A 23,424-nucleotide genomic window follows, 5' to 3' on the forward strand; every position below is an offset into this window, starting at 1 on the left:
AGATGGGTTATTATTGTGACAAGTGTGATTCAGGTCTGTCACCTTAAATGGGATATTTCACAAGACTTTAAGATGTCAAATAAAGTACAAAAAGTGAAAACTGAAGGTGTCATGGCATTGGCTATTAGCAGTTCAAGAAACTTGTGGACACCTGAGAGTATTCAGCTTTTATCAAAGCTGAAGTGCAACTATAATGTCATGTACTAGAACACAACGAAGAAGGATTAGATCTGAAAGAAATCAAAATCCTTTCCACCGCTGCATTCCCTACTATAAAGCAATATCGATCCAAACTAATCATTGCTCATCACATGGATTGTGGTGTGCCAGCTCTGATTGGAAGATAAAAGAGTGAAAAGGCAGCATCCAGCCCCACTGATCACAGAAGGCGTGACGCGTCCTCTGGGAGAAGTGAATTGATTGAATGGCTGAGTGTTGAGTGTAATTAGATGAAGAGGGTCCTTAACTCACCAAAACAGCTCTCGCATGCTCGCCCGCCTCCGGCTGTGTGGAAACTGCCTGTGCCCGCTGCGCCGTTAACAGTTGCCATCTTGCCGTTGCTTACAGAGATCTGGTTAGGGTTGGGTTTGTTGCTGTAGGGCAAAAACTATTTAGATTTCCCACTATAATCCATTACAGTAGAACATTTTGACATCTAAATAGTGTGAATAATTTAAAGCCTTGAAAAGCTGCAGGTTTCGAAGTGTTCGTACTTACTATGTGGGGATGTAGACTTGCTTCAGTTTGCTTTCTGCTTCAGCCGCTTTCAATCGTTTCTAGTAAACAAAAAGTGAGATTAAGGACGGCCACGGCACACGATTCAAATTTCTTTTGTGGTATAAACCTTTGTCCTGTCAAATAGGCTTTTAAGAGGTAGTCACCTGCTGAACGTATCTGTCTGTGGTTTTCCACATGTAGTAATACTCGATGATGCTGGTCAGGGACTTCCAAGGAAGCTGAAATAAAACATAAGTAACTTCAGAAGGACCATGAGGAGGTGTACCGAAGATGCAGCTCAAGTTCTTGTCTATTAGTCCGAAAAGCTCTTCTTATTGCTTTTATTAAGGTACAAGGTTCAAAGATTAAGCCCAGAGGAATGTGAACGTGCTTCTATTTTGCGTTTTTCAATTTAAAAAAAATTGCAATTTTATAATGTCCATTAATTTGGTAGGTTTTCCCTTATGGTAGGGAGTCCACATGTTGGTGACAAAAAAAAAACGGCAGAATCTTCTATACTAAAAAGATCCATAATGAGATTTCTTTGCTTAAATTTTTTGAAAGCCTTCATATTTATTTCCAGGTGTAAATGGCAAAATGACGATTAATAGAGATGTAAAATGAAGTCTTTAAATTTATGAAACATTTATTCTAAAGAGCGCACGGTTGAAATTGACATGCAGATGCACATGATTATTCATGAGCACCTGCTGAGCGCGAATAAGCTTGGATGAAACAGACGAAAAGAATTTAAGAAATTAACAAATAAAGCTGGTCGATCCTCCACTTTTGGCCCTTGTCTATGCAAAGCTGATCAGAGTATTAAAATGAAAACAGATGTGTTCTGTGCCAACAGCTGGTGTTATGAAAAATATTCAGATGAACATCCTGAGGCACCATTTTAGGTATTTGTTTTTGTGGTTTCTATGACTTTGTGTTTTTTGATCTCCAGATATAAAGATAACACTAGAAATTGTTAGAGATTTAAATTCTGTCTCGACATGAACGCATGAAGGTTTTCTCAACCTTTGCAATATTATTAAATCAAAGTCATTTAATATGTTTTATGCCAGAGGTCTTTAACCTTTTTTTAAGATTTGCATACTTTGTTATGAAGGCTATGTTATTAAAAATTATTTTTAATTTGTTTTTATGCCTAATTTAATTTTTCCAAAAAATTATTTAGAATTCAAAAAATATTTGGAGGACTCCCAAGGGTACCCAGACCCCCTGTTCAAGACTCATCTTTTAAGCAAACAAAACAAAATTGAGTACAATGAAGAAAAAAAAATACAAAATAACATTTCTGAAGAGAAATAACTGAATTGACTACAAATTGATTTTTAGTCACCTTGTGACTTATTATGTTGAAGCATTTTCCCTTCAGTCATTTTTCTCATTCCACCAGTGATGTGAAAGCACAAGTGGTTGTCATGGTGCTAAACATTTTAATATTCATTTTATAATAAAATAAAACTGTCTGCTTTTGGTTCTACATAAACAGGGAACGTCTATAAAACATTTTACTACACATGACAATGTTTCACATTATTGTAAGATCTGTGCTAAATGCATCCCAGTATCATCACATTGCAAAAAATAAACAACACTATCTGTAAAGCATTAAAAAACCCATTCACATCTGTAACGGTAACAAATTAGCATCCACACCAACAGGCAATAAAGTTATGCTTATCCTAAGTGCGTTTTAAGTGCGTAAGTGCTTTAAATTAAAAAGTATTTCAATTGGCTAATACGTTTTTTTTATTGTTCATCAACTGAAATGGCTCTGTGATCCCAATGTTATCGTTTCCATAATAAATGTAGTATGGAAGCCCCTACCCACTCGGCACTGCTTCCGGGTCCAAATGCTCTATCCCAGAGGTTCTCTAGGTTATTCCTGGAGGCCCACTGGTCTCCCTTATTTAACACCCCTGATTTAAATCATCAGCTCATTAGTAGAGATCTCTATGAACTGAACTGATTGTGTCAGATGAGATACAAAATATGCAGAGCAGAGGGTCTCCAGGAATGGTGTCGAGAACCACTGCTCTATCAGATGCCTAAAGCTAACAAACAAACAAACAATACTAACAAACAAACAATACTAACACGCTCACAGTGTGCTTGGTCATCTAGGATTTCAGTATGGAGACAGTGATTCCCCTTTAATAAATCGTTAAAAAAAGTGTCCTGGATCCCGCAAGCCTGAAGACTGTAGTGTAGGAGTAGAGGCTAATACCTGGAAGCAGTTTTCCATCACTTATCAACTTATGGATTTCTTTTAAATTAAGAAAGAGTTTTAAAACTCGTTTTATATTTTTCTCATACTTAGTGTTAAGTCTTAAGGGCTCTGCACAGCGGCGCACCGTTCTAAAAAAACGAACACATTGTTTTCTATAAGTATACGCACACCAGCGCCAACAGGTGGCTCCTGTCCGCGGCGCCCAGCTACGACTCAGGAAGTTACTCAAATCCCTGTCACGCCCACAGAGCACCACTCACATAGTTTAACATTAAATAACATCATATTTGTTCCAAATCATTCACGATTAACATCGGCTGCTAACGTATATTTTGCATTTTGAAGTAGACGCTATTTGACTAAGCTCGCGCTATTTAATGACCCCCTTACGGCGCATTCACACAGGGGGCGTAAGCATTGACGCTTCCCATTCACTTTTAATGGGTGACGTCAAGCGTTGGCGAACTGAATTGTGGATCCGTCGGCGCTGCGTCACTGCCGTTGCTCGCGGCAGAAGTTGAACATTTCTCAACTTTTCAAGCAGCAACCGGAGCGTCGCCCAATCAGATTGCCTTAAGCAAATAACCTAGGCAGAGCCAGCCAATTACGTTTATGGAAGACCGGAGCATGTGCTGCGGCCCCTGTGATTGGCTGTTGGCCACGCTTCAGACAAACCTTCCGTTAAGCGTTAACGCTTACGCCCCGTGTGAACGCGCCGTTATAAATCAGTGTAAACTCATTTCAGAGAATTGTTTTTAAACACATTATAAATATTAGAAATTTATTGATGAAACACGTTGCAAAAACTGTGAACTATGTAGAACGGAATTGTGAAGTTAAACAAAAGTTTTTCCACATTTCTGTGTTCAGAATTACTTGAGCGGGGATAAAATGGAGGCTCGATGACGCACTGGAGCCACCAAGGATGGTCCCGCCCTAACATTGATAACTAGCAAAAATCTGTTTATTATAGAAAACTGTTTTTACGCGTTTACATGCAAATCAATAAGCTGGCTATGCAGACAACTGCGTTTACATGGGACCTGGAGAATTGACAGGTTTCTCGCACGCAGTGACGTCACCGTCTAGTCGCTCAAAAAGCTGACCGCATATCTGGCTCAAGCTATACTGTTGTATTCTTTAAATGTAACATCAGCTTTTATTTATTTTCGCAGTTTCTCTGCCAACTGCTTTAGTACAGTGGAGACTTTTATGCCTTACTTTGCGCTTACTTCATGCGCACATGAACAAAAATGTGAGAAAGCCAGTTAAGGTGTTTACATGACACGCAAAATCCAGGTAATGAGCAAAAAGCTACGTTTCACGATCGGTTTTTGCTTGCACCGTTTATGGGCTTTCCACGATAAAAGAAAACCGTTTTACACTTTTACATGACACCACACATTATCCGTTAAGCATAATCATATTAAAGAAGCATAAGCAAAATCGGCGCAAGGCTGCGCATGTAAAAACATTCATTATCGTGACCATCCATTGAGGTTGTAGCAGTATTTGAAAGTGGAAAGAGACCGGCACCTTTCCTGCGAGTGGCCGTGGTTTTAGCGCCTACAGCGGACCCATCCCCTGCATTTCAAATTTGGTTGGGTGGTTAATATCACATATTTCGTTTCCCAAACCGAGAAGACATTTAATATCAGACTTTACAAGGACAGCTCATCTGCTTTATGGGAGATTGAGCCCTTACTGAACGTTTTCAAGTCTTCAGTGTTGGTTCCGCTCACTTCAACTAATTACGGAAATTGCGACACAGCTCTACAAAAGCAACAAAAGCTTTTGCTGTCAGATCAAGTGTTTTGATCCTCAAATACCTCTTACAGAATTATCCTTTGTGTTCATTCAGGTCCAACAATCTCTGGTTCTCTTTTGTTGGCTACATCACAGTGTTGACACAATAAGACCAGATCACATATGATGCTGGCTTATATTTTGACACAGCTTTTGTCGTACTGGTCTAGGTACACGTACACATTTTGAACTTGAAATGGTAAATGGTCAATGGTTTGAACAACAGATCAATGAGAGTTTTAAATCAATGGACCAATCACATGAATTAGGAATTTGACCCTTGCAGGATGCCTGAAAGATTGTTTATCTCTACTTTTCATACCTTTATCTACAGCACAAAACAGCAGATGACTGCTAAAAGTGAAACAGGACAAAAACGACCCATAAGGTTTCGAAATACATTATTATACATCATGCCGATCTCTATTGGACTATTCAGCGGCAGTGAAGAATTGGTTCTTATTGTTAGTTAGTAGCAAAGTGTCTCAGTAAAAGCGCAGCTGTTTTTGTTTCGTTTTGAAAAGCAAACCACAAAGTAATGAACCCCCATTTCTCAGAGCAATAAACAACTCTTCGTCCTATTCAAACCCTCTCACTACACTACACAGATAACACTGCAGACCCGACACAAATAAGTCTCACTCTTGTCTCACAAGATGAACAGATCGACTGTGCTCAGTAAGGTAAAAAAGAAAAATCCTCCAAACTGAATCCTTCCAGCTTGTCCAACTTTTTTGCATCTTCATTTCATATCTGATGTCTCTCATCCTATCATTAGTAGTGCTATTCTGTGCTTCGCTTCTGCAAACCATATAATCTCAATCTTTTAAGTGACAAAAGGACCACATGGACCAGCTCTGTTAAAACAGTTATCTTTTCCTACAGCTCCTCGGGAGACACTGTTCTTGTTCCGTTATTAGGGGTGGCACGTTCCACAAAGCCTACGTTTCGGTTCGTATCACCGTTTTATGGTCACGGTTTTCGGTTCTGTATGGTTCTTGTTGTTGTTTTTTCTTTTAATAGTTAACACTCCAGAAATGTACTTCAGCATATGATATATAGCTTAATTATCCACAATTTAGGATACAGTATTAACAAAATTGTTATATCATGTAATCATGCACAATTTTAATTTGACTTGACTTTAAGCACAATATTGGGGCCATCTCTGACGAAAGCTAGGTGACATTTATGATACAGCAAGAGAAAAGACATTGATGCAGACTTTTCATTTACTTGGCAAAAAAACGACAATGTGTATTGCTATGTGCCTTCAATCACACAAAGATTAAACTAACTTGCATTTATCAAACTGCCAACTTCAGTGTAGATTTAAGCCTTGTTTATACTCGACGCGTCCACACGAGCACGAGGGTGCGCGTGGCAATAAAGACGTCAAGGCGAAGTGGGCACTAATGCACGAGACCCCATTTTGCTTGGCGGTGTGCAAGTCAATTTTTTTACTTTGCCTGGGACCCAGTCTGTGCGTCGAACACTTCCCCAAATGGAGGCTCGTGCTGTGGAGCCAAACGAAAGTATACAAAGCTTCAGGTAAAATACGGTACGATGGAACATAGCGCATGCGCCGAACGGTGCGACACACACACGCTCCGAACTGAGACAAGCGAACCTAACGGTTCGGATGTTTTTTCATGTACCGTGCCACCCCTATCTGTTAGGGATGAAAATAACTTTGTATTCAATTTAGATTCAGAGGGTCAAGATCTGATTTCGTAGCAATTCTGTGCAAAGGTTCTGCATTAAAACTGCCTGAGCCATTGATACAAAGAAAGCAACTTAAACAACTTGCTGTGGCTGTTAAAGGGTTAGTTCACCCCAAAATGACAATTTTATCATAAATCACTTACCCGTGTGTCATTCTAAACCACCAATCCTCTGATTGTTTTCACATTTCTAGATATTTTTTATGAAAACCAGGAGGCTTCCATCTGTCCCATAGACTTCAGTTTGTTTCACAATTCTTTTCCCAAAAAAAGAATGAAAGACATCGCCAAAAAAGTCCATGTTCCAGAAGTAGTAAAATAATAATATTATGAAGCGACGAAAACACTTCAGTTTTAATTAAATGAATGAAACACTTCTAAATTCTTGATAACTAACCCTTTAAAAACTTGTATAACTATCTTAATTCATTTTTTAAGGGGTGGTTGTTTGTGTTAATCCTAATTAGATATAATAAAGCTTCAGACATTTTTTCAAGGCCTGATGAACTTGAACTTCTGAAAGCTCCTGTGTATTGTTTTCAAAGTGCACACCTTTTCTCGGTACAAATGCCGAAGTAGACACACCTTTCTGCCATTTTTCTGCATTTTGCTTTCACTGCATGATTCTTTAATACTATGTGTTACTTTAACATTTCTATTAGTGGAATGATAAATAACCATTTCGGAAAAAATTGCCGCACATAGACCAACTGACTCCCACCCCTACTTTCTACACAGTGTAGAAGTGTCTGCTAGCCACTCACAAAGTCTTGCCGGATATCGTTGAAGTCCTTGCCGTATTTCTCCAGCGCCTCCTCGAACAGGTTAGCCTCTGATGAGCTCCACTCCTCCATCTCGTCCCGGCACAGCACTGGTCCTCCTTGAGGAACTAGCACACTCAGGGCACTGGACAGGTCGTAGCCATGCCGATGCAGGGTGTCCATGGCGTGAAACTTGAGAATGTAAGATGGACAGAAACAACAAGAATCAATCTATTTTATCACCTATCCTGCGACTATATTGAGTGAGAGAAAAGGTGTGGGTGGGATTGATACCAGCGTGATGTCTCGTGAGGCTGCCGCTGCGCTCATGTGTAAGCTGGGCTGTCTGACAGAGCTGCTGCAGTCCAACGCTCGGGCAAAGGTACCGACCGCCCTGAATACACATAACCAGATTGCACATGCATCTTTTATTACATCATCAGAACTAAAAGCAGCAGCACCCAGTTCTGTTCAACAAGGGACAAACACTGTATTTAAAAAACGTTTTACTATTTAAAACTAGACAAACGTTTTTATTTAGGGCTTAAAATATAAAAATTAAAGATTATATTAGTAAACTCAATGTGTGGCTTTTGCACTTTTTAAAGTACACTTCTACACAAGAATAATCTAATTTAGGGATTGATTTATATATAATAAATGCAAAAACATACCGTGCCACCACAAGAAACTGGTCGATTTGCTTGTTGGTCAGTGGACACTCTGGGTCCCACATCTTGACTTCCAGTTTAGATTGGTCTCTGTCATCAGTTTCTCCTATGGAGAGATATTCTTACATCAGAACTGGCTGTGTTTAACCCTAAGATAAATATGCCATCAACAATCCTGTCAAGTAAACCCAAAGCAACTTGTTATCATGGCGCCTATGTGAAAAACACATAAATCAAACATGGCATTTGGAAAGTTAGGGCAACTATGATAAAGACTTAATCTTGCGCTATAATAATACTGAACTGTAAACATTTTTGAAAGAAAAATATATGCAAAACAAAAAGGTCAGAATTAATGAGCTATGCAAGCTGGATCAAGTCCAATCCATGTTATTGTTTAGCTATCATTTAAAAAGTATCCATCTTGTCAACGCAGACAGAAAAAGTTTCAGTCAAGTCTAATCTACACATCTTGATTCGAGATATAAGCTTCCTTCACACTTTTACTGGCCTCTTATTACGGCAGATTGGAGCTGTTGACTGGGCATTTTTGTGAATTTGAGAGAGCAGTTATTTTGGGGTCACCGACTGACAGAACAGCAATTTCACACTTGACTGATAGTAGACGCTGATACTGTTAATGTTCAGTCTTTTATGTGATGCGTCAGTGCTCACAAATCAAACTCGCAGTGAAAGTTTAAAACTACAAACAAGCAACACAACTCCTTGGCTCGAATACTTTCAGAGGCAATGAACTTCAACAAAAAACAAATCACTTCTTAGACAACATGCATTACAAATGGGGAGTACCGAGACTCAATAAAACCTTGGACACAATTCCACCACCCCACTGCAGGTCCCTTCTTGCATTGTGCTTTTTGGTTCAAAACCCAGGCAGTTTGCATTTGAAAGTAAGTTGCCATTAAATGTAATAAAATATTGTAGTGTTTTTGCACTCATAATCTTCAATCAAAAACGTTAACCTTCTCACTTTCTCAAAATGACACCTCTTCACTTCCTGTCACGATGAATGATGCAAGGATGGGGCTTTTTGCCCGGGAAAAGATCGCAGCGATTAGCAATTGCCCAAATTCCAACGATCCAATAAGTTTTCAATACATGAAATCAAGTCCCGCCCTAAATTTTTTTCCATTTCAGAATTAATTTTACTTGTATATTCGTCACGATACAGACCACAATATAATTGCTACATAGACAAACTCATCATTAAACAGACCTGGGGTTGTAAAAACTAAAAAAGCTAGGGGTGCACCGATAAATGCTGATTAAGGGTGTCACGAAATTATATCACAACCTCGAACTTCGAATTAAAAAATGGGATCGTCGATGCTGCCACGCCCCTATGTCACGTCCGGTCGGCTTGCCAAGCGGGAGAAAATAAACCTCTCAGAGGTGCCTTTAAAAGCATCGATCCAAATCGAACGTAATTTATATTTTAAACACGAGGGATGTATTGCTACAACTCTTTGCAGTGCATATCATAAACAGGATTACTACCTTGTGATCTGACTTCGGACAGAGCGCGGCTCTCTGCACGTGTGCGAAAGAGCCGCCAAGATGCAGCGGGTTATATTTTAAACAAAAGGGATAGTTTGCCTCAGCTCGCATGAAACGCATAAAACTGAACAAATACGTAAGGATTACTACTTTAGTTTATGTTTAGACTAAGGAGAGATGTGAGAGCGCGTGCATGTGAGACAGAGAGAAGCGCAGCTGCTTATGACGCGCTGGTTTAATTTCAGATGCTAGGAGTCCAAGACGCGTGCATTAAGTCCATGTGCTTGCAAGAAGAATCCTCTCTCTACAAGCCCTCTCGCGTTAAGTGAAGCCCACAAACCCCCATGCGAGGTAAAGCACGCAATCTGCATGTTAATGTTAAACTATAATAATAATAAATAATAAATGGCATATAATTTTTTGTCTTTAAAAAAAATAAAAAAATCGAGAATTGAATCGATTCGTGACCTTAGAATCAAAAATGTCATCGAATCGAGGATTTGGATAATCGTGACACCCCTAATGCTGATATACACTAATAATGGATGCATGGCCGATAACTCTTCTGAATCGCACAGCCGATATTATTCACAGCTATTTCATGTACTACGGCTTTTGATCAGTAATTCTTTATTGATCTGAAATCACTGTTAGTTGAGTCGTTTATAACATACCAGGGCTCCAGACTAACTTTTTTTACTAGGAGCACAGTGGCCCCCAACTGAAAATTTTAGGGGCACAACCAGAAAATTTAGGGGCACACACCGTAAATCAACATGCTAACCAAATATTCACATTTCTACTAATTTCCACTGTATTACTAATAAATACTTGATGATAGATGCAGAAATTACAATGTGCCGTTTCAAATTCAGTGTCACGTTTTATTGTGCACTTTTGGAAAAAAGGTCAAATTTACTGGTTGCACATGTGCGACTGGATGTAAATTCAGTGGCACACTCTCAAATTTTAGGGGCAAAATGCCACCATTTGGGGGAAGTCTGGAACCCTGCATACATTTGAAAAAGCAAACTCGTCCGACATAATCATTATACATATTCTTTATTATCATGAAAATACCTGAAAAGCGGCAATATAAATATATCCTTAAGCCATTTCTTGGAGCTGCGTGTCATAGCTGCATGTGTATGGTTCTTCGTTTACAGCGCATATTGAGTTTCTGCACGAGAGCGCCCTCTGGCTTTTGGATGTAGCGGCATTGAGTAATTCATTTGGAAGCATAGCAAGCATCATCGGCCGATATATCGGTGCACCCCTAGTAAAAGCCCTAAATTTTGACACTATCGGAAATAATCAGTAATCCATAATCCATCGCAAGTGTTTAAACATTAACATAACTAACCTTCCTGTAACATTTCAGGGACGTCAGCCTGAAAGCGTGGACCAACACGAATCTCCCCTTTGTCAGCCAATAATGTCTTTTGTGTAGGATCATACACCAGTGAATAAAAAAATGTGTCCTGTAAAAGAAAAGAACGCAGCAACCCAAAAATTTAACACACAATCAACTTAAGAAACGAAGGGGAAAAAACGGCTCTTTTGTACCTCTTTATCCAGATAGGAGAGAACAACTTCAGTCTCGTTCAAAAGCGCCACACTGCACTTCCCCCTATTTCAAAAAAAGAATTGTAATAAATGATTAGAAAACAACACCCAGTGCTCAGTGACATATGTTATGTTATACATGCAGCAATCTCCACTCGGCCTCTAATCCACGGCACAGTACAGAGGGGGGAGAAAGAGGAACAAACTAGGTGCAAGATTACAAAAAACACGTGATGGTGATATAGGCACAGATGAAAAGGTGAGAAAAGAGCAGATGGGTGCGAGAACAATCGTGAAGGAAATTAAAGGGTTCGAGAGGAAAGAAAGAGGAAATGGGTAACAGATAAGAGGCAGGCACAGTGAATCAGAAAACATAGCAAAAAAATGACTGTGCTATTGTGGAGTGAATAAAAAGATGCTAATAAATCTGTGCTTCTTTTATAACTGACCGAGTGCTTTACCAAATTGAGGCAATACGGTAGGGCAACACCCTGCATGCCGAATGTAACTGTATCTACAGTTTTCTAAGCTATATGCCACCAAGGAAAACACTTTTAAAAACTAATACACTTTTGAAAAAGTGATACATTGAATCCATTTTCAAAGCCAATGAAGATCTCTATAAGAGTGACAGCAAACTGCATTTGAACAAGTAAGAAATAATTGACAATTGACGTTGAATTATTCGAAAATAATGCACACCCAAGGTGGTAATGCGGCACGACATAAATGGGTGGTTTCCCAGACACGGATTACTTTAAGCCAGGACTAGGCCTTAGTTTAATTAGGAAATATAACTAGTTTTAACAAAACATGCCTTACTAAGCACATTACTGGCCTGCATTTTGAGGCAAAACAAAGAGCACTGATATATTTTAAGATGTCAGTGAAAGTTGTTTTAAGTTTGGACTGCTCTTAAATTTATTTTAGTCTAGGACTAGTCTAATCCCTGTCCAGGAAACCGCCCCATAGCATTTAAATAATTCAAAGGACTGGAGTCAATTATTTAACTTATACCATGGTTACCGCAGACATTGCTCGGGTGGTTATTAGGGTGGTCCTTATTTTTCAACTTTTAAAAGTTCATGCTCTCACCCCACCAATATGTTTGAATAAATACAAAAATTGGAAAACATTTTTTCAATATGAATTAATATTTAGAGGTTGCTCAAGACCTTTGAAGTTTAACACATTCGCGTATTGTGTGATACTTTGTGCTAGCATGTATAATTGTTAATAAATAATATAAACTATTTAAAAATAATAATTATGGCAGCAATGGACTTATTTGAACATACTCCATGCAATTAAAACTCCTGTTTTATTTGCGATATGTCTTTCAAATCAAGAAAGCTTAAATGTGAATAGACAAAACACACTAGCAATGGCTGAAGCAACACGAAGCAAGTCCGCTATATGGTTACTCGGATCAGAACAAACTGAAATAACTGGAACAAAGTTACCCTCCAAAATTTAAGTGTTGTGCGTTTTTAAATGGTACAGTTTTTGCAAAAATATGTGATTTCAGAAATATTCAAACGCTTTGAGCAACAATTCAAAATTTTGCACAGTGTGTTTTTATTGATATCCTAACACATTTAGGGGGTGAGAGTTAAACATTTATTGACCCATTATAAGGACCACCCTAGTGGTTATTTTAAGACATTTGACAAGTCTCGTGTACGTTTATCGAAAAATAATGCATACCCGTTTTCTCAACCAATCAGAATAAAGCATTCAAGCGCCTTGTGGTACTACAAATAAATAAAATGACAATACCAACAAACAGCAGTATATAGTACACCAACTATTGCGCCACACATAAACTTTCTATTAATTTATTTTTGTACGGTTTTGTTTGAACTCACTAAAATGAATCTGACTTCCCAATGCCTCCCTAAGCCAATGTCACAAAAACCTCACAAGAATGAGATCAGTATTTATCAGTAATTCAGATTTACCTAAATAAATAAATAAAAATCATAATTAAGATGTATGATGTTTTGATTTTATGCAGGTTGAAAGCTGATACCTGGATTGACTTAATAAAACAATAAATCTCAATCTTGACATGCATCCAATTCCATCCAAAAAACATTATTCCCTGTAAAGGCCAGCAAGCCTTCCAGAATGACTGCTCTAATATTTATGGATCATAGAAGCCAAAAAGACAGTAAAACAAAAGAAAGAAGAAAGGTAGTGACATTTCCTTTATTTGAAGGGCGATATCAATCTAGGTCGAGCACAGCGGGCATCCCCAAACCTCAAGACCACCAATAATGTTCGTTGTAGGATACTTTTCTTTGATTAGAACCACAGTCCCCCAGCTCCCAGCTGCTTATTCATTTATCACCTGAACAACAGCAAGTGCTACAAAAGCCCTGGGGTGTTATCAGCCAACTAAAGAATGGATGTGGAATTGTGACTCACTGCCAACAGACTTAACAGTTGCTGGATTGGGGGTTGTAGTTATATGGGGCTGTTGGACCCTAAAATGCTCTGCAAAATAGCACAATATGACCCTGTTTACACCTGGTATTCATTTTGGGAGATTTTCTGATGCGTGGTAATGCATAACTATTGGCGATATCACTGGTTCTTGTGTTACGTAACCGAAAATTTAGGCAATTCTTAGTAACTGAATGTTGATATCAGATGTTTTCTACTCCGTTTTTGTAATCTGATCGAGCTTTAGCTCAGTTGATAGAGCCCTAGAGAACACACATACTTAAAATGTATACCTTGAATGCACAACAAGTTGATTTACATAAGAGTGTGCCAAATGCATAAACGTAAATAGACAAACATTTAAGACCCTGTGTGCACCTGTATTTGTGACCAGTCACAGAAAGTAGGGACACAAGTCGGATCTGGGCCATTTTGAGTTATTCACAGATTCTGAAAGTGCAGTTTCTAAGCTTTCCAACACATGGAAATCTGATAAGATTTGGAGAATTTGTGGCCATTTGAATATAGGAACTCAGAAATACTCAAACTGAAAAAAATCGAGATGAAAGGGACTCTTCTTTCCAACTGGGGGAGACAATAGGGCTCATTTACATCTCATTTAGCTAAGCCATACCCCCTGTAAAGCCGTTTTAAGATACAGATGTTCTAGCATCATATGTAGTATTTTATGACAGAAGTCCAAATGACAACATGCAAAAATAAACATGACTCTTTTTACCTTTGTGGGGATCACAAGTCAAATCCAGTCTGTTTCAGATGTGTGAATTATCCAATGAACATTTTTGTCCACAAATGAGTATAATCCGTGAAATATAGATATATAGTCTATTGTTTACATCAGATTTCGCAGGACCATCTGGTAATACAATATAATATATACAATCTGAGGACTATTTACATTGTAACATGTAAGAGTATATGCTATTACACTCCGGCAATTTACGTTCCGTTAAACACATGAACCCGCCTTCAAAGTTTGTATTTAAAATAGGGAGGTAGTATAATAGATAATCGAAAAACAGCACCGTCGAAAACGTGTTGCCTTTAGGGATGTAACCAATCGCTCACTCGTTCCTCCATCAGCCAATGACTTCATGGAAAATATTGATAGACAAAACATGTAGCCAATTATATAACGAATTCAACGATCTCTGTGTAACTTATGTGTGTTTGGACTCATGCTGCGCTGCAAGAACTGACAGAGAGATGACGTCAAAGTACCGTGAGAGCGAGTCAAAATTAAACTACTCTGTAAGATTTCTTGAAGTGCTCTCGCGGTACTTTGACGTCATCCGACTGTGGCGCCGCATAAAGTCAGTGACGCGGCTGACGTACAATGCGGCTAACTGTTATTTGTTCCGCCTCTGCTTCTTTTATTTTTCTTTTGTTTTGTGCACCCGAGCTTCGTTTACAGTCTGGGGAGAAGCACGCTATAAGTTATGCTATAAAAACAACTTAGCAAACATGTCTGAGGAACAGGGCAGCCGCGTCACTACAGTCACGTGACTTCACGCTCGAGCCGGAAGAGAAGACAATGCTGAATAAAGTCGTAATTCTTGCTATTTTTGGATCAAACTGTATTTTCGATGCTTCAACACATTCTTACTGACCCACTAATGTCACATGGACTACTTTGATGATGTTTTTATTACCTTTCTGGACATGGAAACCGTACATAGATTTTCAATGGAGGGACAGAAAGCTCTCGGACTAAATCTAAAGTTAAAACATCTTAAGCGGTGTTCCGAAGATGAATGGAGGTCTTCCAAGTTTAGAACGGCATAAGGGTAAGTCCTTAATTACATTATTTTCAGTTTTGGGCAAACTATCCTTATTTAGGATCCTTAGTCACGCTGTTCCCTTTGGGGGCGGAAGCGAAAACAAAAGCTTATACAGTATGTAAATATACACACAGACAATGACGCCCCCCGCTGCACGCTAGAATCTCCGGAAAAACAAGCCGATTTCAACCGCAAAATGTACTCTTTTAACTATACAAACACTGCTATCTCAAACATGGAGAGGCTTCTTCGTAATCTCAACTAACAGATTCTGCAATAAAACGAAAATAAAAAATTTTGAAAAAAACAACAACTTTGTTTCTCATTTTCTCGAAACTTGTGCTGCCGACTTGTGTCACTGGTTTCCGTGACGGGTCACATTTAGCGCTGACTGAAGCACTCATGAACAGATCACCGAAAATGTATCCCCCAACACAAAATATACACAAAGCCTTAATATTGTTTGTTGAAAGGTTAGCGAGTGCATTTGCATGTGCATCTGTTTACCTAATGTGTGTGGCAGGGAGGGACTCGTACTGGCGAGAAAGGAAAAGCTCTCTGTGCCGGAGCTGATGCTTCTGTTTCTCCGAAAGATCGGGCTCGGAGGGACTTTCCTTCTCTTCTTCCAGGTCCTCTGTAGACACACATGGAATTAGAAATTGCTCAAAAGGTGGGCACAAATATAAGACGGACATCCACATATCATACGTGAAACTGTTAATTTACGCTGCATGTTGTCACTTACATATAAAATATAAAATAAGAATATAAGTAAAAATATTCACATTTAAAATGAGAACTAACCAGTCAAAATCAAACTGTTTTATTAGGAAATAAGTCTAATTATCATCTGGCTATTATTTTGTAAACCACTATAACCTTGCAGAGTCTCCCTAATCCTGGGTAAACACCAAAAGATAATCGGGCTGATTTGGGGGTGATTTCCTTCCTTCCGACAATCCTAGCTATGTCCCAACTATATTGATGGTTCTACAGATTATCAGATTTTCTCTTGGTGTCAGTTGTGTTAAGAGTGTCCGAACCTGATCGGAAGAATGTCGGAGCTCCCCCGATCACGAATAGTAAATATTAAACATATTTACGATCAGAAATCCTGATGGGTGGGGTGAACCCCGAGAACAAACGTGCGCACGCTCGAGATTTTCAAGTGAAATGAAACAATATCCAATCAGAAAGCGAGATGATGGAAAACAGAAGCAGTCATGGCGTAGCACAAAGTGAAGTTGATGTGGACAGCAGAGATGGACCATGTTTTTCCGCTGTCTACACGACTTCACCCAAGCCCTTTTCTTTAAATCCCTTGAATTTTGTGTGAAAGTCATTCCAAACACTATCATTAAAATTTGTTCCTGTATATCGTCAGCCATGCTTATTCTGAAGTCTCATGAGATTTTGTGGGATTTCCTGTGTTCACAGTCGCGACTCTGGTTGAAAATCTGGTGGTGTGTGGTGTGCTGTCTTTGACACATCATGGCACACCACACACAATAGGAGCAAAACGTTTTTTGTCCTCATGTTTGTGGTCTATCACATTTTGAAAATCTTATAAGATGTAAAAAATCTTTTGGTGTATACCCAGCATTATGTTGATAGCAAAGCACTATAATACTGTGAAGGTTCAACGTGAAGCAAACTAATATAAAAATAAGTAGTAGGCCTAATATAGATCTCTGACATTTATAGATAATTTAATTTATTTAGTCAAGTAAGTGAACTTGTAAGCAGCCTATAAAACAGTGCGAATGGAGAAGGAGGAAGCAATGTATGCCTTTCAGGGATGTGACGAGATCTCGTGCGACGAGATCTCGCGAGATTAAATGTGTATCGCGAGATTAAGTGTGTCTCGCGAGATTTCTTGTGTAGGTGAAATTCTGGCCGTTTCTCAAAAAAAAGGCTGCATCCTTCGGAGGTCGCATTTTTAAACTGCATTTACTTCATAAAGACTGTCTTTTTAGAGACTAACAATTATAAAGTTTACTAATAATTTAGGTAAAAGCAAATTGTTGTAATATGCTCACGACTTGCGAATGTAATGCTCAGTTAATGATCTGAAATAAACCTTAATGACGTATGCAGCCTGCATATGCGACCTCCGGAGGAGGCAGTTGCAGGCGCCTTTTTTAAATGATATTCTATGGGCATGGAGCGTTTGCGCGCTGTTTATGCGCGCTGAGCGCCTTGCGGTTTTTGCCGGCGGCCGCAGCACGCGCCTTTGAAGGAACGCTGATGCTGAGTTTGAGAGCGGAGAAGCGCCCGACGTCATTCGCGTCTTTCCATTGTCCACTCGAATGAGGGGAGATGCGGGCCTTACGTTGTGGTGAGGGAAGTTTACAGTTGCTTTGAAGAACCGGACTCCACTCGCTCACTCTCTCCTGCGTGTTTGTGCACCTCTCACCCTCAAACAAGGTCAGATCAAGCATCCTCTTTTTAAAGTTTCTGCTAATATGACAGTCAACAGCAAAAGAGCGCACGCTTCAATATTTGATTGACAAGACAGCTGACTAGGTGGTTGCCTAGCAATATTAAAAGCCGCGTCGACACGCACTGCTCTTTTTTTTTAAAAGGCAGTGCGTCGCGCCTTGCGTTTCCAAGCGTTTAAAGCGTGGTTGGTATAATTAGCCTCTTACAGTGCATGCATTATATTCTGTCTTTTACTGCATTTGCTTTTTTGTTTGGGTTTCCAATAATGTTCGTTTGGGAGCTCGTATGAAGTCTGAGACGTGTTGTGTTTTTCTGTAGATCAGTGTCAGATGTGAAGTCTCAGCAGATTAAACCATCACAGAGTTTACATGATTTAATGTCTGCATGTTCATTTCTATTGTAAAGAAATGGACGTATATTAAATATTCAAATGGATTTAAACTTGGCTAAAAAATAAGCGTTTTTTTTCCGTCTAAAGTGAAAGTGAAAGTGAAGATAGCATCCGAGACGAGTCTACTATCGCCCCCTGCAGGCATTTGTTATAATATATACATAATGCTATTTATTTATAGACCACAAATGTAATGTGTTTGTTAATGTAATGTTGTTTAATGTAACTTGGTTTTAATACTTTATTTGAACCAATTATTATTGCATCTTCGTTATTATGTAATTTTAAAGGCTACTGCTCACTTGGGTCTATTTTTATTACCCAAAAATAACAAATTACTTCATTATCAGTTAGTAAAATAATTGTTAGGGGCAGTCCTTGATTAGTTAAAACATTTAAAAATAACATGATTTCAGTTTCTTATTCATTTATTTTATCATCGAGGGTTTCTTAAAAAGTGTAAAAATATTGTCTCGTCTCGTTCTCGTGAACCCAATCTCGTGTCTCGTCTCGTCTCGTGGATTAAGTGTCTCGTCACACCCCTAATGCCTTTGTATTTAAACTAACCATCCTTAAAAGAAACTATAGCATAAATGATTAGTTATAGGAAAAAAATTTCAGGATTTCTTTGTTTTACAGAATGTTTGTATTGGAAAATAATATGCAATGAAAACGGTTATTACTACGTTCATGAGCATTCTTCATGAAGCCAAATAGTTAACCGCAGTTGTTTCCCCATTTAATTTATGCTTATAATCTTTAATTTAGAAAAATTGGAGAGATAAAACAAAACACGTGAACTATAAACATGTACCCAAAACCATTAGAAAATTAGGATGTTGGCCATTTACAAGCATCTGGTACTGCCAAGTCTCCAGACAATACTGATCTCCGCTGCCTAATATCTCCGGCAGATGCATGCATATACGTGACCAATTTCAGCGGACTTATCATTTTCATGCAAATGACCACTTATGAATAGCACGTCACAGACCGTCCTTGGTTTCCTTAACAATACAATCACATTAGAAAACACATCAAGTGCATTTACTTACTTGCATGTTTATCAGCCAGCTGAATAAGGCTCTGTGAGATGTCTCTTCTCCTGTAGAAACAGACCACCTTTGCCTCCACATTGCCACTTGCCGTCTGAATAAAACAACAAACAAGGCAAGCTTTAGGAAACTTCAAGCGCAAACGCACTCCCCCCTGAACACTGGGGACACTGAACCTAACACGTTCTTTAATCAATACTGAAAACACCTGAAGCTGATGTTGCAGCCAGGAGTGCAGTGCTAAATATCAAAACCTGCTGTGTCTGCACTCCTCAGAGTAATGGAAAAACAACAGCCAACCAGTGTACAAGAGGCACGCTGTGCATGTTAAATACAAAATTTAATTGAAATCTTGAGTATTTTATCAAGAAGGACAAACGGTGATAGTGATAACAACACAAAAAACTGAATAAAATTCAACATTCAAATAAAATAACGCAACTTTAATTTAAATTGGACTTTGTTGGACGTTAATCTCAGGAGAGCCAACACAAGTAATTTAAACAAGAATCTGTGATGATCACATCTCCACCATCCCCCAAAACTGCCTAAAGCTACTATTTCCTCTAAAAATGATTGTGAAAGATAAATAATATAGACTGAGCACATCTTGTTGGCCACTGGGTGATTTTTTTTTTTAGTATGGATGCCTAACCAACCTTGTGGAACAGGTATAGCAATTGAATTTGTCAGACAAGTAAATCCTGTATTTTGGCAAATATGTCAAAAGAAATCTTATATGCATCACATAATGTGAAAATGAGACGATTCTGCAGTTTAGCATTTGCTTTGACCTGCACTTTAGTTGGTAGAAAGGCAGAAATGTAAAAAATGAAATGATTTTTAAAACAGCGCTGCTTTTAACAAAATCAAAACAGTCTTATGGAGGTATTGCATTTATACTAACAGGCAGTTAAGCATGTGGGGCCAGCATCGAGCTTATAAACTCATAAGATATTTCTCATGCATAAATCATTTTTAATCATACTACACATATTTTCATTTTCAAGTCAACTTTACATCACAGACCACTTTTCTAAAGCAGCCTTCGTGTGGTCTTGTTGCTGGCTTTCTGTGAAGCATGTTTCACGCACAAATTGTTGGAGACTGTGGCGGTACAACAGCGTGTATGGAGAAGTGCATAGAAATGAAAGTAATTTTTTGCTTCTGTCGAGCTGGCTGTGCTCCTTGTGTCGATGTCACGACAATGTTGTATCCACACCCTACCAGTACACTCAGTGACCAACAACCCACATATCTCCCTCCCAGGCCTGAGGGCACTGTACCTTATTTAGTTCCTCTATTCTCCTGATCAGATATGGGTTGCTTGAGGAATTCTCAAAGAAGACATAATCTGCAGCAAAAGACATCATCATCATCACGTGTATTCAAATATAAAAAACACACAAACAAGGCTTGGAGAGGTGAAGTGAAGAAAGTGCCAAAAACAACGTCAATTTAAAATGATTTAGCAACTTGTTTTAAAACTTTGTAAAGCACGTAACAGAAGCAACTTATAGCTACCATATGATGAAAGTGTATTCACGAATCAACATTGTTGGTCCAGGAACAACTTCTATATCAACGTATCAGGTTGTAGGATTGGAGTTTACATTCATTTTAGAATCGGGACTGTGTTATGGTACGTTATGGTTAGGGTTTTGGTCAGAATATTTTATTAAAAAGATGTTAAGCCAGAAACACATCTTGGCAAAATCAGTCACCCATGCACCATGCAAAGATTACAGGCAGGGTATCAGTGCATTATAACCTGTATTCGCTTACTAGGTTAAGCTTTAGTATCTCATTTAAAATATCAGACTACAATTCCACATACATCACTTAACTTAAATTTAAGGTGTGCAAAAAGTGACATTTTTAGTGACAGTTCAGTTGAGAATAGGGCGATACAGCCTTTCAAACAAACGCTTCATTTACGAAAATTACTGTATTTTGATCATTGCCATATATTGGCCACATTCCGTTACATTGTATATCATTAAAGAGCACAAAGGGACAGGTAATATTTTAAGAGTGTGATTAACCATTTTATCAAACTTAAAATTAGATCCTATTCAAACGTTAAAGATGCACATTTCACTGAATTCACTTGCACGATCCTTTATACCGCCGCGAAATGAACGACGCCATGAATCAATGACTATTATGTAGCTAGCTAATTGCACAAACAAACAATGCGGTGGATGTATTGATAATTATACGTTTGACAGTAATAAAATCTTAAAATAGGGCAAGTTATCAATGGTTTGGTGATTTAGGGGCAAGAAAGTGGATATGGTTGCTCTGCAACGCACAAAGTAAGTCACTGCTGGCTGTAAATGCTAGCTCGCGTTGCTACCTTGCATGCCGATTGAGGACCCGTAACTAATGGATACGTGCCAGAAGGGAGACAAATGATTACAAAGAAAACATCGGCGTAAAAAATAGGCATGGCTAAACCGCGAGCATAACCCACATTTCATCTTTAAATATCACAGTAAAAACACGTTTCGTATATACGTGCTCCAACGTGTTTTTGCATATAGTGATGATAATTTGTTTATGATGTGGCTAGCTAGCAACATAGCCCGCTTGCTAAAATGCTAGTGCGGCTATGATAGTTTAAGAGGCCTGACCCACATCACAACCCAAAATATTCTGCATCCACGTTACTGATGTCTTTTACAAACACATTGCACGTGTTAAGAGTTTTTAAGTGAGACGGCTGGAAACGGGAATTCGGCTGAAACGAACCGCTGCTTTCCAGGCAGGTGTTGACCATGATTTGACTCGCGTTAATTCAAAGATATAGACGGACATACCTCCGACCCGGTACATGTTGGCCGCCATTTCTGCCCTCCCGGAGTGTTAAAAACCAAACCATAAACTAAAAGAAAAACAAAATAAATACGTGAATCAAAAAGGCATCTGCGTCCTGTGACCGGGTAAAGAGCAGTCTGAAGTAAGATGTTTTAGGTATGGGGGATGAAGCTCAGAAAGAATAGATTTTAACAGCCCCCCTCCCGAGATTCACAGTACAATACAGTAACTCACTCACGCGCTGGAAAGGGCTCGAGCGCAGCTTCCTGATGAGAGGAGGAGGAGGAGGAGGAGGAAAGCGTGAATGAAATCCACAACATGCAACCATGCCTTTTTATGAATATTCCATATATATTTTCATATTTTATCGTTACATAATTAATCAATTTTAAATAAAAACAAATTAAATTGTTAATTACTAGATTTGATTAAACGTCATTGTGCAATTACAATAAAGATGCACACTGTAAAAAAAATTGCTGTAATTATGCAGCTGGTTGCCAGTAACTTACTGTAAAAGATAAAGACTGAAAATGTTTCATGTTCATTTAACTTTGAACAAGCTGTTGCTAGTAAATAACATAAATGTAAAATCTACAGTAAGTTACTGGCAGCTAGTTGCCAGTAATACCCAGTAGGCTAATACTGTAATTTCTACAGTTTTACAGTGTAGGTCCAGGGGGTGGGGGAGGTTACCCACTATAGCGACTCACCCCACCCCCAATATTTATACGTTGATTAATGAAAACATAGCCTTCAGTCCCCCCAATGTTTAAACCAAATCTATGCCAAAAATCAAAAAAGTCAAAAGACTTTATGCAGTGCAAACTTGATAAGTAGAGAAGCAGAATCCCACCCAATATAATGAATAGTCTATTAATACAGAAATTAGATATAAGGGGACAAACTAATGTGAACACCATGGAAATAGCTAATATCTCCCATATAATAAAGTGTTGCAACACTGTTTGCATTTAATACAGCTGCAAACATTTAAATAGTGTCCAGTGTTTACCATTCATCTATCAGATCATCTTCCAGTTAGAGAGGTTGGAGTAAGGAACCTTCTTCTCACACTTCTCATTTTTGTATAGAAAGGTGCTTTTGAAACATCAAACATTTTGGCTGTTTAAGGTTACAGATGCTCCTGCTAAAGGAGCAACCTCAATTTGTCCTCTTTGGAAATCTGACAATTTATCCATTTCACAAGTTTTGTACTAACCACTTCTTCTGGCATAACACGTTCAAAACGTTGTTTTAGGCATACAAGTTAATATAAAGCAGCGGTTCTCAAACTTTTTCAGCATGCGACCCCCATATGGTGAATCCCTTCGTGGCCCCCCAAAGAAAATGTGTGACATAAAATATTCCAATACTTAAAATTTGAATTAAATAAATTTTATTAAACTATTCAATGTAGTGCTTTTGGTTGGAGACCTATTCTTCTGAGATTTAATT

General features: G+C 38.6%; 1 protein-coding gene across 3 annotated transcripts in view; it reads right to left on the reverse strand.

The window, feature by feature from the left end:
* mta3 (metastasis associated 1 family, member 3) overlaps nucleotides 1–22,295 on the reverse strand; it is a 37,724-nt gene extending 15,429 nt beyond the window's left edge. For 2 of the 3 annotated variants that reach the window (XM_073815569.1, XM_073815573.1), the window contains exons 1-12: nucleotides 22,205–22,295; nucleotides 20,433–20,500; nucleotides 19,147–19,240; nucleotides 15,766–15,892; nucleotides 11,009–11,072; nucleotides 10,806–10,923; nucleotides 7,928–8,030; nucleotides 7,548–7,647; nucleotides 7,257–7,445; nucleotides 882–956; nucleotides 718–776; nucleotides 472–593 (exon numbers count right to left, since the gene is read on the reverse strand). In XM_073815569.1, coding sequence (XP_073671670.1) covers nucleotides 472–593; nucleotides 718–776; nucleotides 882–956; nucleotides 7,257–7,445; nucleotides 7,548–7,647; nucleotides 7,928–8,030; nucleotides 10,806–10,923; nucleotides 11,009–11,072; nucleotides 15,766–15,892; nucleotides 19,147–19,240; nucleotides 20,433–20,500; nucleotides 22,205–22,286 — 1,201 coding nt within the window. In that variant the 5' untranslated portion in view covers nucleotides 22,287–22,295. The other variant, XM_065242262.2, reaches the window with a different exon arrangement.
* Between the last annotated feature and the right edge of the window lie 1,129 nt (nucleotides 22,296–23,424).

This window comes from Paramisgurnus dabryanus, chromosome 1 (assembly GCF_030506205.2).
Source record: "Paramisgurnus dabryanus chromosome 1, PD_genome_1.1, whole genome shotgun sequence".
Taxonomy (NCBI): domain Eukaryota; kingdom Metazoa; phylum Chordata; class Actinopteri; order Cypriniformes; family Cobitidae; genus Paramisgurnus; species Paramisgurnus dabryanus.